General features: G+C 46.4%; 1 protein-coding gene across 1 annotated transcript in view; it reads right to left on the reverse strand.

The window, feature by feature from the left end:
* The window catches only part of LOC107114261 (complement decay-accelerating factor-like), a gene marked incomplete at its 3' end in the record, with an annotated part of 59,945 nt that extends 48,956 nt beyond the window's left edge, over positions 1-10,989 (reverse strand). Inside the window, exon 1 of the mRNA XM_015415705.1 lies at positions 10,597-10,989. Coding sequence (XP_015271191.1) covers positions 10,597-10,669 — 73 coding nt within the window. The remainder of the gene's footprint in view (positions 1-10,596) is intronic.
* Between the last annotated feature and the right edge of the window lie 2,446 nt (positions 10,990-13,435).

Consider the following 13,435-nt stretch of genomic DNA (forward strand, 5'->3'; position numbering starts at 1 on the left):
AGGGCCACGCCTTTTGAAGGGAAAACTCTTTGTTTTCCCCTCAAATGGCATGGCCCCGCCCCCAGCGTGCGACGTCACTTCCGGGTAACGCGCACACCTAAGACGCAGGCCAGGAGCCCCCTGCTCCTGGCCCAAAAACATTTGGCAACCCTATGAGAAGTGCTTGCCCACTCCAGAACCGCTGAGTTCAGGAGGGGTGTTGAAAGACCTGAGTCAGATTGAGGTGACGAGAGAGGAGGTCCTAAAACTGATAGACAGCTTAAAAACTGATAAATCACGAGGCCCAGATGGCATACATCCGAGAGTTCTGAAAGAACTCAAATGTGAACTTGTGGATCTCCTGACAAAAATATGTAATCTTTCCTTAAAATCTGCCTGAGGATTGGAAAGTAGCTAATGTCACTCCCATCTTTTAAAAGGGTTCCAGAGGAGATCCGGGAAATTACAGGCCAGTCAGTCTGACGTCGATACCGGGTAAATTGGTGGAAACCATTATTAAGGAAAGAATTAGTAGGCACATAGATGAACAAAACCTATTGAGGCAGACTCAGCACGGTTTCTGTAAGGGAAGATCATGTCTCACTAACCTGTTAGTGTTCTTTGAGGGGGTGAACAAACATGTGGACAAGGGGGATCCAATAGATATTGTTTACCTTGACTTCCAGAAAGCTTTTGATAAAGTTCCTCATCAAAGGCTCCTAAGTAAGCTCAAAAGTAATGGGATAGAAGTACAAGTCCTTTTATGGATCAAAAACTGGCTAATTAATAGAAAACAGAGAGTGAGTATAAATGGACAATTTTCTCAGTGGAGGGTGGTAAGCAGTGGGGTACCGCGGAAGTTTTGGGGAAGATGTCCGTTTGGTGAATGTGATCTGTGATTATTTCCATTATTAAACAGTCCCGTATTTTTATGTACAGTTGGATATCATAGGGCTTGATGGAGATTTCCAGTGTGTCGCTATGGTTCTTTGTGCAGCTGCCAGCAAGCTGTGGATGATGTTCCGTCTAATTCTAGGGATTGAAGGATTGCACCCATGGAGCTTACTGGAATGCTACTCAGCATCCAATTGCCTTTCAGATAGGGGAATGGGAAGTTGAAGGAAAGCTCAGCAGCAGCAGAGTTAGATTTATACCCCGCCCTTCACTTGGAGTCGCAGAGCGGCTTAAAATCTCCTTCCTCTCCCCACAACAGACACCCTGTGGGGTAGCTGGGGCTGAGAGAGCTCTGAGACAACTGCTCTTGATAGAACAGCTCTGAGAAAACTGTAACTGACCCAAGGTCACCTAGCTGGCTGCATGTGGAACACTGGGGAATGAAACCCGGTTTTCCAGATTAGAGTCCACTCTTAACCACTACACCAAGTAGCTCTGATCTTCCTCAGAGAGAGTGCAGCGATTGTCTGGGTCTGCCTGAGTAAAAAAGCAGACATTTCAAAGGGTAGCTCTGCCTGGTAGTGTGGCAGAGTGGTTTAACTTTACCTCTGGGAACTCAATTGTTAGGCCTGTCTCTGGCAGGGGTGCAGACTTCTCAGTTTTCAGGGAGGGGGGCAGATGGGGCTGAATCTGATCCAGGTCTAAGTAATCTATATTAAATCATTCAATATGAAATTATTTATATTTCCAAGAATCATATGCCATCAACAATCATGTGGTTTTAAAAGTATATTTTTTTCATTTGTAATTGTCAGAATCTCAGTCAAAGAAAGAGAAATCTGTAAGAGGAAGAAGAGTTGGATTTATACCACACCCTTTACTCAGAGTAGTTTACAATCTCCTTCCCTTCCTCTCCCCACAACAGACACCCTGTGACTGTGAGGTAGGTGGGGCTGAGAGAGCTCTGAGAGAACAGCTCTTGAGATAACCGCTCTGAGAGACTTGAGATCACCTAGCTAGCTGCAAGTGGGGGAGTGGGGAATCAAACCCAGTTCTTCAGATTAGAGTCTGCCGCTCTTAACCACTGCACCAAACTGGAAAGGCCTAATGAATTTCTTTCTTTCTTTTATAATTTTTTTTATTACTTTTATACTACACACTTCATAGAAACAAGGGGTGGGTACACACTAAGACTACAGCTGATAGGACAGCATTACTAAAAGAAAGGATAACAGGAGTTATATATATTGGTGGTAAACGCTTATTCAAGTTTCCCATATTAAGTCATACATGAGTAAAGCTTCTTTTCAGTTCATAACAGTAAGAAAAAGCTTAAAATCTAAGTATTTGCTCTGAGCAAGTAAGCAAGATAATTATCTCTTCAAGTGTTTATGTCTCATTATCTTACATTATGTTACATTATCTTCTTGTTTCTTCTTCCCTTCTTTTTATCTTTATAAAAGGCAGTTTTGCCTTTGGGTAATTTGAGTGCAGCTTCTCCCAATTCTGATGAGGAATCTTCTTTAGATGAACTGGTTGTACCCAATTCTGAACTTCTGAAGCCACGCAAGCTGTATTCTCCTTCTTCTTGATGACTCTTCTCTTCTTCTGCTGTTTTCCTTTGGTAGTCCTTGAACTTTCTCCAAAAATCATTTTGCTTTATCAACAGAGTCAATCTTTTCTTTTAAATCCCTGTACTTGAATGTTAATCCTTCCGGTAGAAGCTTATTGATTTCTTTTATAGAAATGTAGTTAAATCTTTGTAATATCTTCACTTCTTTCTGATTTCAAATGGTACATCCTTTAGAACTCTTATTTCCGACTCTTTAATCTTCAATCTACCATTGGTAGCTTTGAGAACTGCGCCTCTTATAGTCCTTTTCGAGAATCTGACTATAATTTCCCCAGGCAGGTTTCTCTTCTTTATGTATTCGGGGTATGATCTATAGACCAAATCCAGATTGCTTAATAACTCTTCACGTATCATACCTGTCATTGGGGCTAATACTTGAGAAGATTTCTTTGAGATTCTCACCGCTTTGTTCTAGAACATCTTGAAACCTCAGCACATAAGAACATAAGAGATGCCAAAGTTGGATCAGGCCAAAGGCCCATCCAGTCCAACACTCTGTCACACAGTGGCCAGAAATACCAGTGCCATCAGGAGGTCCAGGGCATTAGAAGCCATCCCACTGTTGACCCCCCCAAGCACCAAGATGACAGAGCATCACTTGCCCCAGAGTCCCTATCTATACCTTGTGGCTAATAGCCACTGATGGACCTCTGCTACATATGCTTATCTAATTCCCTTTTGAAGCCGTTCATGCTTGTAGCCACCCCCACCTCCTGTGGCAGTGAATTCCATGTATTAATCAGTCTTTGGGTGAAGAAGTACTTCCTTTTATCCATTCTAACCCGATCGCTCAGCAATTTCATGGAGTGCCCATGAGCTTTTGTATTGTGAGAAAGGGAGAAAAGTACCTCTACCTGCTCTATCCCATGCATAATCTTATAAACCTCAATCACATAGGCTGATTTTTCTGCTTGAAGCCTAAGGATTTGTTCTTTATCAGAGGTTCTTTCTTTTTGTAATCGGTCTACTTCTTGATCAAGTACAGATGTTTTTAAAACAACCTTTTTGACTGCATTAGAGTTCCTTACCATCTGTTTTTGGAGTGTTTCAAAATTTTGGTTGAGATTCAACATTTGGTCCAGTAGGGGTCGCAGTACTACAGCTAATATGGCTGAAAAGTCTGTACTGTCTTCCGGTTTAGCTCCCGGAGATGACATTTTGCCAGCACCTGAAGGAAGCTTCCTCAGCGCCATTTTTTCCTGTCGACTCATTGGTTTCTTTTCCCGGAAGTTTGTAAAAGTTCTTAAGAGGGGTTGTCGTCATTCGCTTTGCGTGGCAATTCACTTGCTCATTCAAATAACATTTTCCCGGACTCTATCCCCCATTCTGGTAAGGCTTTAAATTATAGTTTCATTTTTGTTGGGGGGGGTATTGCTCCCTTCCCTATTGCTGGTGGTGGGGGGTATCAGAGCCCGTTTAAAAGTTCATGCGCTTGATGCAAATTCACTCACATTTCTTCCAGTATCGTTAAATTGCCGAGATGTCTCGCATTTTCGCTAAAACTCCTGAACACTCGACCGCTGTGTGCCTCTAGGTACCATGATGGAGCCACAGCAATAGGACCTTCGGGGCAAAGTGTGCCTCAATCCCTTGGCATCACGCCTCGAGAGCGGCAGTACTCGAGCCCCATGGCTGAGGGGTCCTCTATGGGGGCCCCAGGGGGGAACCGGCACAGCCGGATCCCCTCCTAGCCACCGCGGAACAGGCTGCACCGTACAGAGCTCGCTGGTGCGCGCCTACTGGGCGAGGAGCCAAAACCAGAAAAGAAAGGCCTAATGAATTTCACTGAGATAATGAATAAGTGTGCATGCACACAAAACCTTATATCCAGAATTAAACTTTGTTGGTCTTAAAGGTGCCATCGGTCTGAAACTTTGTTTCACTGAGACAATTTGAGTAAATATTTAATTTGCATAGAAATACTTCCTCCTACTGTCACTTTTCCTCCCAACTTAGGCTGAGTGTGTAACCAGTCCAAGGTCACACAATGTGATTCATGGCTAAGTAGGGATTTGAATTCTGGTCTCCCCAATCTTAGACCAACATTCTAACTACACCAGTCATATAGTGGATACTTGGAACAAATCTCCAAATGCATCTCAGAACCCACAGTAAATACTGGCTTCTCATAAACCATGAACTGAATATTTGGGCGCATTTGTTTGTTTGAAGTAGAGTCCAGGACAGCGAAATCACCTCACTTTCCATATTTGGGGAACCAGTTTTATTGCTTCCCCCCTTGTACAGCCATACACGGACAACAGCAACACACACAAAAAAAGACTGAGAGAAGTATTTCAGTTTCTTCCATTTCTTTTTATCTAAAGCTGTAAGTCCCAAGATAACAAAATCACCATAACTTTCAGAATTTGAGCCACAGGCCTCTGCCCCCACAACACAGAGAGCTAAAGACCGAAATATTCCCATCTCTTCCATTTCTTTTTCTCTAAAGCTGCAAGTATCAGGATACCAAAATCACCTTAACTTCCAGTATGTTGTCTGTTTCATTGAACCACAGGTTGAGAGTATGGTTTTTAGGCAGAACTTCCAAATGATCACAAGGGAAAAAAATAAGGTAAGGCAGTGGAGGGGTGCTCCTCTGTGACAAGTAAATGTCCCACAGAAAGAAAAGCAGAGTTAGCACTCTCTGTGCAAGTGGAAAGTATGAGACTGCAGTTTTGGCTGGCAGAACACTGACAAGTTATAGAAGCCAGCACAAAAGAATTCCAAAGAAATAAGGTCCAGGAATTCAGGGTTGAGTCCAGCATGAGAATGTATGGATTTCCTGACTCTGACTGAGTAAAGAGGGAAGGGGTTTCCCAGAAAAGTGACAAAAGCAGATTGCACCCAGGCAGGGTGGACAAAAGGGCTGGCAGAGTGGAGGCTTCCCCCATGCCTGGGAGCAGGCCCGTAGGCTAGAAGACTTTCAAGTAAGGTCAGCAAAAAATAATCAGCTCACCTGAGTTCTTGATAGTAATCAGATTTTGCACTCGAGCAGGCTCGTAACTACAGCGGGGCCTCCCAGGGCCAGGACCCCCGACTTCCTTCCAAGCCTCCCCCCCGACTCTCTGGACTACCCAGAGGACTCGCTGCCACTGTCCCTTACCTTTCCCCACCTGCCAGCAGCCCCACTTGAATTAATCCATACAATGAAAAACCAGCAGCCCCATGCTGGCCATGGTGGGCAGGCGGCTGGCCGGGAGGGACGAGGTGCACACAGCAGCAGTAGCGGCTGCTGCTGGTACCCAGGCCTGGCCTGCTGCTGCTGTTACTGGGGAAGAGGGTGAGGAGACGGCAGTGATGCTGCTGCCAAGCAGAGGGTAGAGCGTGTGGAGGAGAGTGGAGACGAGGTGGCTACAGCAGCACTCCTTCCCGGGCTGGCCACTTGTATGAATATATACAATGAAAAATGAGCAGCCCTGCCCCATGCAGGCCATGGCGGGCAGGCGGTTGGCTGGGGAGGACAAGATGCGTGCGGCAGCGGCTACTACCAGGGCTTGGCCTGCTGCTGCTGTTGTTTGGAGAGGGGGTTGGGAGACGGCAGCAGCGATGACACCAAGCAGAGGGTGGAATGAGTGGAAGAGAGCGGAGACAAGATGAGGCAGCTGCGGCAGTGCTCTGTCCTGGGCTGGCCATGCTCGGCCTTGGCTGCTTGAAGGGCCTCTTAGTGGACAAGCGCACAGGCACACTCCTCCACCGCCTCACCATCCCACCTGCCTTCCCCACCTGGCCCCTGTAAAAGGGAGAGTGGCAGGTGGTTGGCTGGGGGCTCTCCAAGTGGACGAGTGCACCGGCTCTCTCCTCCACCACCTTCCTACCCTGCTTACAGGGTGAGTTGGTGTGTGGGGGGGTAGGGTCCAGGCTGGGGAAACCCCCTCTCGGGGGGGGGGAGACCATCAAATGCAGCTGGGTGAAAGGGGCACTTAATTTAACTTCCTTTAACAAAATCAATTAGGTGCCCCCTGAGAAATTTAAAGGCCACCCTGACGCAAGAAATCCTGGCTACGGGCCTGCACTCAAGAAGATTTGCATTTGCTGAAGAAATTACCTTGAGAGACCAAGGTGGGTACCTGGCTTTGCAAGCACCTGTGGCAATGGGTAGACACGCAGATGTCCCCTCAGTGAATCAGTCTCCCACTCAACGTTTTGGCGACTCCTTAGCATCACCTTAGGAGATACTTGATCTCACCTTCTCCAAAACAAGGCATTGCTAGCTCCTAGCATGGCTACCAAGGCAAATTTAGCCAGGATGGATTCAGGGTAGATCACACATACCCATTGCGAAAGATAAAATGGAGATGGGAACCATTTCTTTCTCTAAGGCCGGGCCACCAAGACACAGTAATAGTACAATTATTAGTATCCCATCTGTGAAGGCAAATCATAATTCTCTTGATCCATTACTTACAATCAGATAATTATTTACATCAGATAATTTCAGAGGGTAGCTGTGCTGGCCTGTGCTGTCCTGCAGTAGAATAACCAGATTTGAGTCCAGTAGTACCTTAGAGACCAACAAGATTTTGGGGGATTTTGAGAGTCAATGCTCCCTTCGTCGGGTAACAATGAAGAAACCTCTGATTCATCAGGTAACAATGAAGGGACCTTTGATTCTTGAAAGCTTATACCCAGGGCCGGCCCATCATTGTCAAAATTTAGACTCTCGTCTAGGGTGCCAGCCCGTGATCCAAGCGCCCCCCCCCAAGAGGGGGCGCCGCCGCCACGATGGGGAAGTTGCGGGCTTTGCTCAGTGTCCAGCCCAAAGGGTCACCTAAAGGGAGGGAGGGAGGGAGCGGCTGGCGGCGAGCAGGAGCATTGAGACGGACAGGGTGAAGCCAAGAAGACACTGGGGGGGGTAGGCTTGCTCTGGCTGGCTCCAGACTCAGCGGAGCAACAAGCGAAGCAGCCTCTGGCCGGCCGGCCTCACCGGAGAGGCGGCAGGCAAAGGTGTCCCACATGAGGGTCTCTCTCTCCCTCCAATACCTGGCAATCCGAAATAGGCCACCACCACCCCCGCGGACCACGTCCCACTCAACCGCCCTCCCAGAGGAACGCCGGCAGTCCTGCCCTGGCTCCAGGCTGGGTTGAGTGGAGACGGTGACTCGGGTGAGGAAAGCACACAGCTGCCCCCCAGCCAGGAAGCCACCCCCCCCCCGGTGGCCAGGGCTTCTGTGAGGGGAGAGCCGGGCAGGCGGGCTTGGGGCTGCTTCCAGAGCGCGGCTCTCTTCAGGGAGGCAGCTGTTCTCACTCTGAATCCCCCAGGCTCCGTGCCCTGCCCTCCAGCCGCCTTAGGGACTGGCCCCTCAGAGGATCTGCGACTGCGGTGAGGGGGGGGGGCGCCACAAGGCAGCCTCGCCTAGTGCGCAAAAAAACCTGGGGCTGGCCCTGCTTATACCTCCAAAATCTTGGTCTCTAAGGTGCTCCTGGACTTGAATCTAGCTGTACTTACATCAAAATTTGTGCTGCAGACTACAGGATACATTTTTCAGTCCAATCACTGAATCCATTGCTAGATGGATTGACCTTTCTCTTCCCCTTTCCATGCTCTTTCTCTCTCCCTATTGTTTCTTCACAGACAGTATTATCAGCTGAAAGCCCCCTTTCCCCTCTTATCATTACAAAAACAGTCAAACAAGACCAGTTCTGTGCCTTGTAGAAACTTCTTAAGTTGCTACAAAGACAGTCAGGACTGACTGAACTTGATAACCTGATTGTCTGAGCAGCTTCATGATGCTACCTAGCAGCCCAGGTCCAGGAGGCAAATTGCCCCTGTTGGGAAACCCTGGGATGCCCAACAGCACAGAGAGGGCACTGCCCGCATCTGGGAATCCTGGTGGAGGCTTGAGCCCTGCTGCTTCCCAGTTAGTTTACGACCTGGTTTCTGGTAATGAACAGACCTTGTACCATGTAGTCTGACTCCTGGGAAAGGGCAGTCTGATGTGGGTGGAGTCCTGTGGGTATGAGAGGATCCCACCTAGTGGGTAGTCAGTAAAAGCCTCTTTGCCTCTGAAAGCATTAAAGAAAAATTCAAATCACACTCTGAAGCCATAACCGACTTAAACTTGTCTGTCTAGGGTTGCCAGGTCTTATCTGGCCACCGGCAGGGGACTCCAGTCCTCTGTCGGGGACTTTTTGGCGTGCATGCAATGACATCATCCGGAGGTGATGTCATCACGCCGGGCATGTCATGCAGGAGATGCTCTAGCATTTGGGCAAAAACTCTATGGTCACCATACAATTTTTACCCAAATGCTAGAGCATCCCCCACATGACATGCCTAATACTATGACATCACCTCCGGGTGACATTGTTATGTCGGGCGCGCCAGAGCTCTTCAGGAGTGGGGCTCCCCTGCCGGCCAGCTGGGCAGTGGCAGATTGAGGGGCCCAAAAGCAGGGGGAACCCCCGCCCCCATCAGGGGGATGGCAACCGTTTCTCTGTCTCAACCAGGTTTCTCCTCTATCTGGAAAACTATGCTGCTGATCTATTCTTTGAAATCAACCTTTAATAAATCTTCATTATTTCTACAACTCCTTCCACTGTGATCTCCATGTTCTACTTACTATCCACAAAACTTACCTCACAGCAGCGAACCCATGGCCTTTACGCCTGCTGCCTTTAGAATATCTGGTAACTGAAGGGAAGGTTTACAGTTTAAAAGAAACCTGGTTCCCCAAAATCATAGGAGGCTGTGTGAGTCCCCTCAGTTGGTAGAAAAGGCCTATCACAGTCCCTCACTTGTCCACCTATAATGCTGACCATTTTATATTCAATACCTTTCCTCTAAGCCCTAACACAGAATTAGCCTTTTTTCTTGCTACTGCTATTATAAGCGATCTATATAGAAGCCATCTACCATGACTTGCCAGTTCTGCCATCATCAATTCAGACTTAGGTTTGGTTTTTTTCCTTCCCCAACATGCATCATCAATTTGCCATGTTGTTGGAGAAATCCTTTTGGAGCTCTTCACAGTCTGTTTTGCTTTCCATCGTCTTGAAAAAACTGGTGTCATGTGGAAACCTGGATCTCACTGCTCACTCCCAACTCCTGATCATTTATGGACAAATAAAATATCACCAGTTCCAATACAAAATTTCACTGCTTCCTTCCTTCCATAGAACTTGGTTCCTCACCTGCTGTTTAACCAGTTACTAACCCACCAGTCATGACTCACTAAATTAATTAGCACTGATGATTCTAAATCAAAGGTACTATTCCTGATTATTTAATCTGAATACTGATATCCTCTGAAAGTCTCTATTAGCATACTGACTTAAACCTGGTCTTATTAATTTGATTTATAGCCCGCCCGCCCTGCTGAGGCAGGCTCAGGGTGGCTTACAACATTCATAAAGTACAAATACAGTTAAAAAACATCATCAGCATATAAATAACTTAAAATTAACAATCATTTAGAACATATAAAATGCTGGAACATATCAGTAATAAGTGCAACAGTTCTTTATAATGCTACTTGGGTGACTGCTGGATGGTTATTCATTCACACCAGCTCAGTTCTTCTCATTGTTAAACGGCAGGCATGGCTGAGAACAGGATGGTAAGACCCTGGGCACAGGCTGGAAGCACAGATGTCAAAGCCAGGGCACCGGGATGGGACACTCCTCGGTGAATGGTGCGGATCCTAGTCGAACGCCTGGGGGAAGAGCTCCTGTACGTGATAAACTCCCACAGCACGCTCCAAACTGGCTTAAAAATTAGAACTCATGGCCCGCTGACTTAATACTGTATTTCCAGGGAGTTTTTAGGGGGTGGGGGGAGGACTGAAATATAGGACTCTCCCTCCCCTACCCACTGCTTTTAGTAATACAGCCCATTCTGCCTCTGCATGACTTTTGCCGCATCATTGGGCTGGAGAAAGAACCAGCCTAAACTTAGCTCACACACAGAGCAGAGAGAAACTGAGCGTTACCTCAACGTGAGGTGCTCTTCCCGTCAGATAGAGGAACTCATTCTAGTAAGGAAGAAGTGATAGTTGAAGGCCAGGGAGCTGGGCGTTGGCTAATATTGGCTTCATGAGTAACCCTCACTGTCAAGTCGCAGCGTCCAACTCCGTCACTGCTGTACTTACCCCTAACTGCTGAAATCAGTGAAAGGAACACGAAGAGCTTGGCCTCAGTGCGAGACACCAAAGAGCCCAGCATTGCACACCGAGCGCCGTCAACGTTCGCCGGACTCCTCTCTCCGAGCAACCAGGAGTTCCAGCAACACCGTAAAAGTGAAGGCAGGGGGCGCAGTCTTCAATAAAGGAGGCGGGACGGAGGCAGCTTTGTGGTGAGGCTGGTGCTAGCAGGACTAGGAGATCGTTTGTTCACTTCGTAGAACTGCACCCCGAAGAGCGAGAAGACGGGGGAGGGGGGGAAGCTGTCCGGAAAGGTGACGTTCCTTTTGCCGGGTTTCCTCCCCGCTTCTGTGTCGCGGACACTAATGCTGTTTTCTCCTCCGCCCGCACTCTGGGTCCTGAGGTTTCATTGCCAGGGTAACAAAATAAAGAGCGAGGGGAAGTAGCCGGAAGAGTAAGGTCACATTACAGATGTGGTAGTGCTCTGACTCAGCAAGCTTGCGTTACATAGTTTAGGCAAGAATTTTGAGCAACAGTTCAGCTGGTGGCAGGTTGAATAAGTGACCCACCCACAAATTGTGAAGTATTTCAGTGGTGGTAGGTGGTAACTACTAGAAGCATGCCTGTATATTGCACTACACTTTTATACCATTTTTACTTTAATACAGTGTGCTGTGTGTGACAGGGAGACTTATTAACCATTGTTTCTGTAGGTTTATCTTTAAACTACAGTGCATTTTGTTTATATTGTCGCAAATTAGAACTTGGAGCAAAATTCAGCTTGAGCTTCCAGGTCTCAGAAGAGGTCTGCAGTGGTTCAAGAAAGTTCAGAGAAAATGAACTAGCATTCTGATCTCATACCTGTCCCAAGTGTACATTTTTGGGGTCCTAGTGTAATGTGCAGTGCTGTGTGTGTGGTGCTACACTAAGGCTGTTTAAATCACATTTCTTCTAATGAAGTTTAAGCAGCCTGTTATGTGTGGAAGTGGCAACCTGAGGCCATAGTCCAATGCATACTTCCCTGGGAGCAAGCCCTGCTTCAGTAAGCATGCATAGGTTCAGACATGAAAATGAGTCACATGTACATTGAAATCAGTAGGACAAAGTAGCCATACCTGGTTTAATTCTCACTGGTTGCTGTGGAACTGAAGTGTGATTCATTTTCTCTTAATTAAGGACACTAAGTCTGGAGAGCAAGCCCAATACAATATAACCTAAAGGATGTTTTAGGTGGGTAACTGTGTTGGTCTGCAGTAGAAGTGTAAGATACAAGGCTAGTGGCACTGTAAAGACAAACAAGATTTCCAGGGAATAAGTTTTTGAGAGGCAAAGCAGCCTTTGTTGGATATCAAAAAATGTTAACAATTACTGGAATGTAAGGGTTGTTTTGCATGATGACAGTGTACTTTTCCTTGGACCCATTAATGCCTTAATGAGATCCTGTCCACAAGTCACTATAGTGGAACAGGGAGTAAGGTACCAGGGCTCCCTAATGGAGACCTTGACCATAGTACCATACAGTTAGCTAACTGGAATGGCATTGATCCTTACATAAAGGGATTAGTGACTTTGAGCAACGGTCATCAAGCATCAAGAATATAAATGTAAAAAACTTTAATGAGATCTTAAAGCCTGCTCACATTTGTAATACTTCCAAGCAAATTTCTTATTACCATTATTTAATGAACTATACACTGGAACTGAACAACAATAGGATATGTGATTAGGTGATTCTGAGGTTCACCAGGAAGCTAAGGGACAAATTAGTGGAGGCACAACTACATAGAAGTGAATCTTTATTAACCATGGCATTGTGGTAAAACGTTCATTGGATAATGCTGCCTATCGCTTAGCCTGTCTTGAAGTACGCAGGGACTGCAGACTGACAGATAAACTGAGGAAGTGACAGGATCAGCCCATGACTGCTTAGCTGCTGCCAGGACTCACTCAACCCACAGCTGGCCAAGCATAGTAGGCCATGCAGTTTAGCCACAGGTTTTGGCGTGTGTGTTTTTAAATGGGTCCTGCCAAAAGACTCTATCAAAAATTGATATTATTGGCCCAACTTGTAAGTACATTTCCTATAAGGGCATGTTGGACAGTGGAGCACTTGGGAAAATTCCACCTCATTGCAATATGATTAGTTTGCCTCTTGTAATGAATGCATGTAGTCATGAATCCTTTGCATATCTACAGGGGAAAAACAGGAAAGAATAGAGACATCAGTGCAGTGTGGGATTTCCATTCTACTGAATGCTCTAGTTTGCAGGCGTTCACTTTGTCACTTACACTTTAGCAGTGAAGGAGATTCCTTTTCTTCACCAGAGCATAGTCTGTTTCACTAAGACTGTGAAAAAGCTTCTCAGATTTGCTAGATATTTTAAAATACTATTCTTTTCACATTCTGACATGTAGAACTTTTTCACTCAAGGCAAGATTTGTGGTGATTTGTACTCTATTGTCATACATACCTTGGGAAGGAAGACAGCTAGAGAGACCTCTGGAATGCTGAATCACATGAGAATTCACCAGGCACTCTATGAATGCTAGGCTAATAGCAGCAACCACTCCTGATCAACAGCACCACCTGTCTTCTGCAACTACACCTGTAACATTTCCTAATTCATCTAGACCTGCTGTGCTTCATTAGTTGGCAGTTGCAAAATCAATTGTTCTGAAGTAGCTCCAAACTCATTTCAGTGCAGCCAGATGCTAAAGCCCCTTGATGTATACTTTGCAGGACTGAGGAAACCACACTCCAGGAAGAACACTAAATACCGCTGCCTATTTCAGAAATGTTTATCTTCTGTTCAAAGATAACACTGTTTAACAATTTAAGAGCATTCCT

The sequence above is a fragment of the Gekko japonicus genome, unplaced genomic scaffold, assembly GCF_001447785.1.
Source record: "Gekko japonicus isolate JY-2015 unplaced genomic scaffold, Gekko_japonicus_V1.1 scaffold4420, whole genome shotgun sequence".
NCBI lineage: Eukaryota > Metazoa > Chordata > Lepidosauria > Squamata > Gekkonidae > Gekko > Gekko japonicus.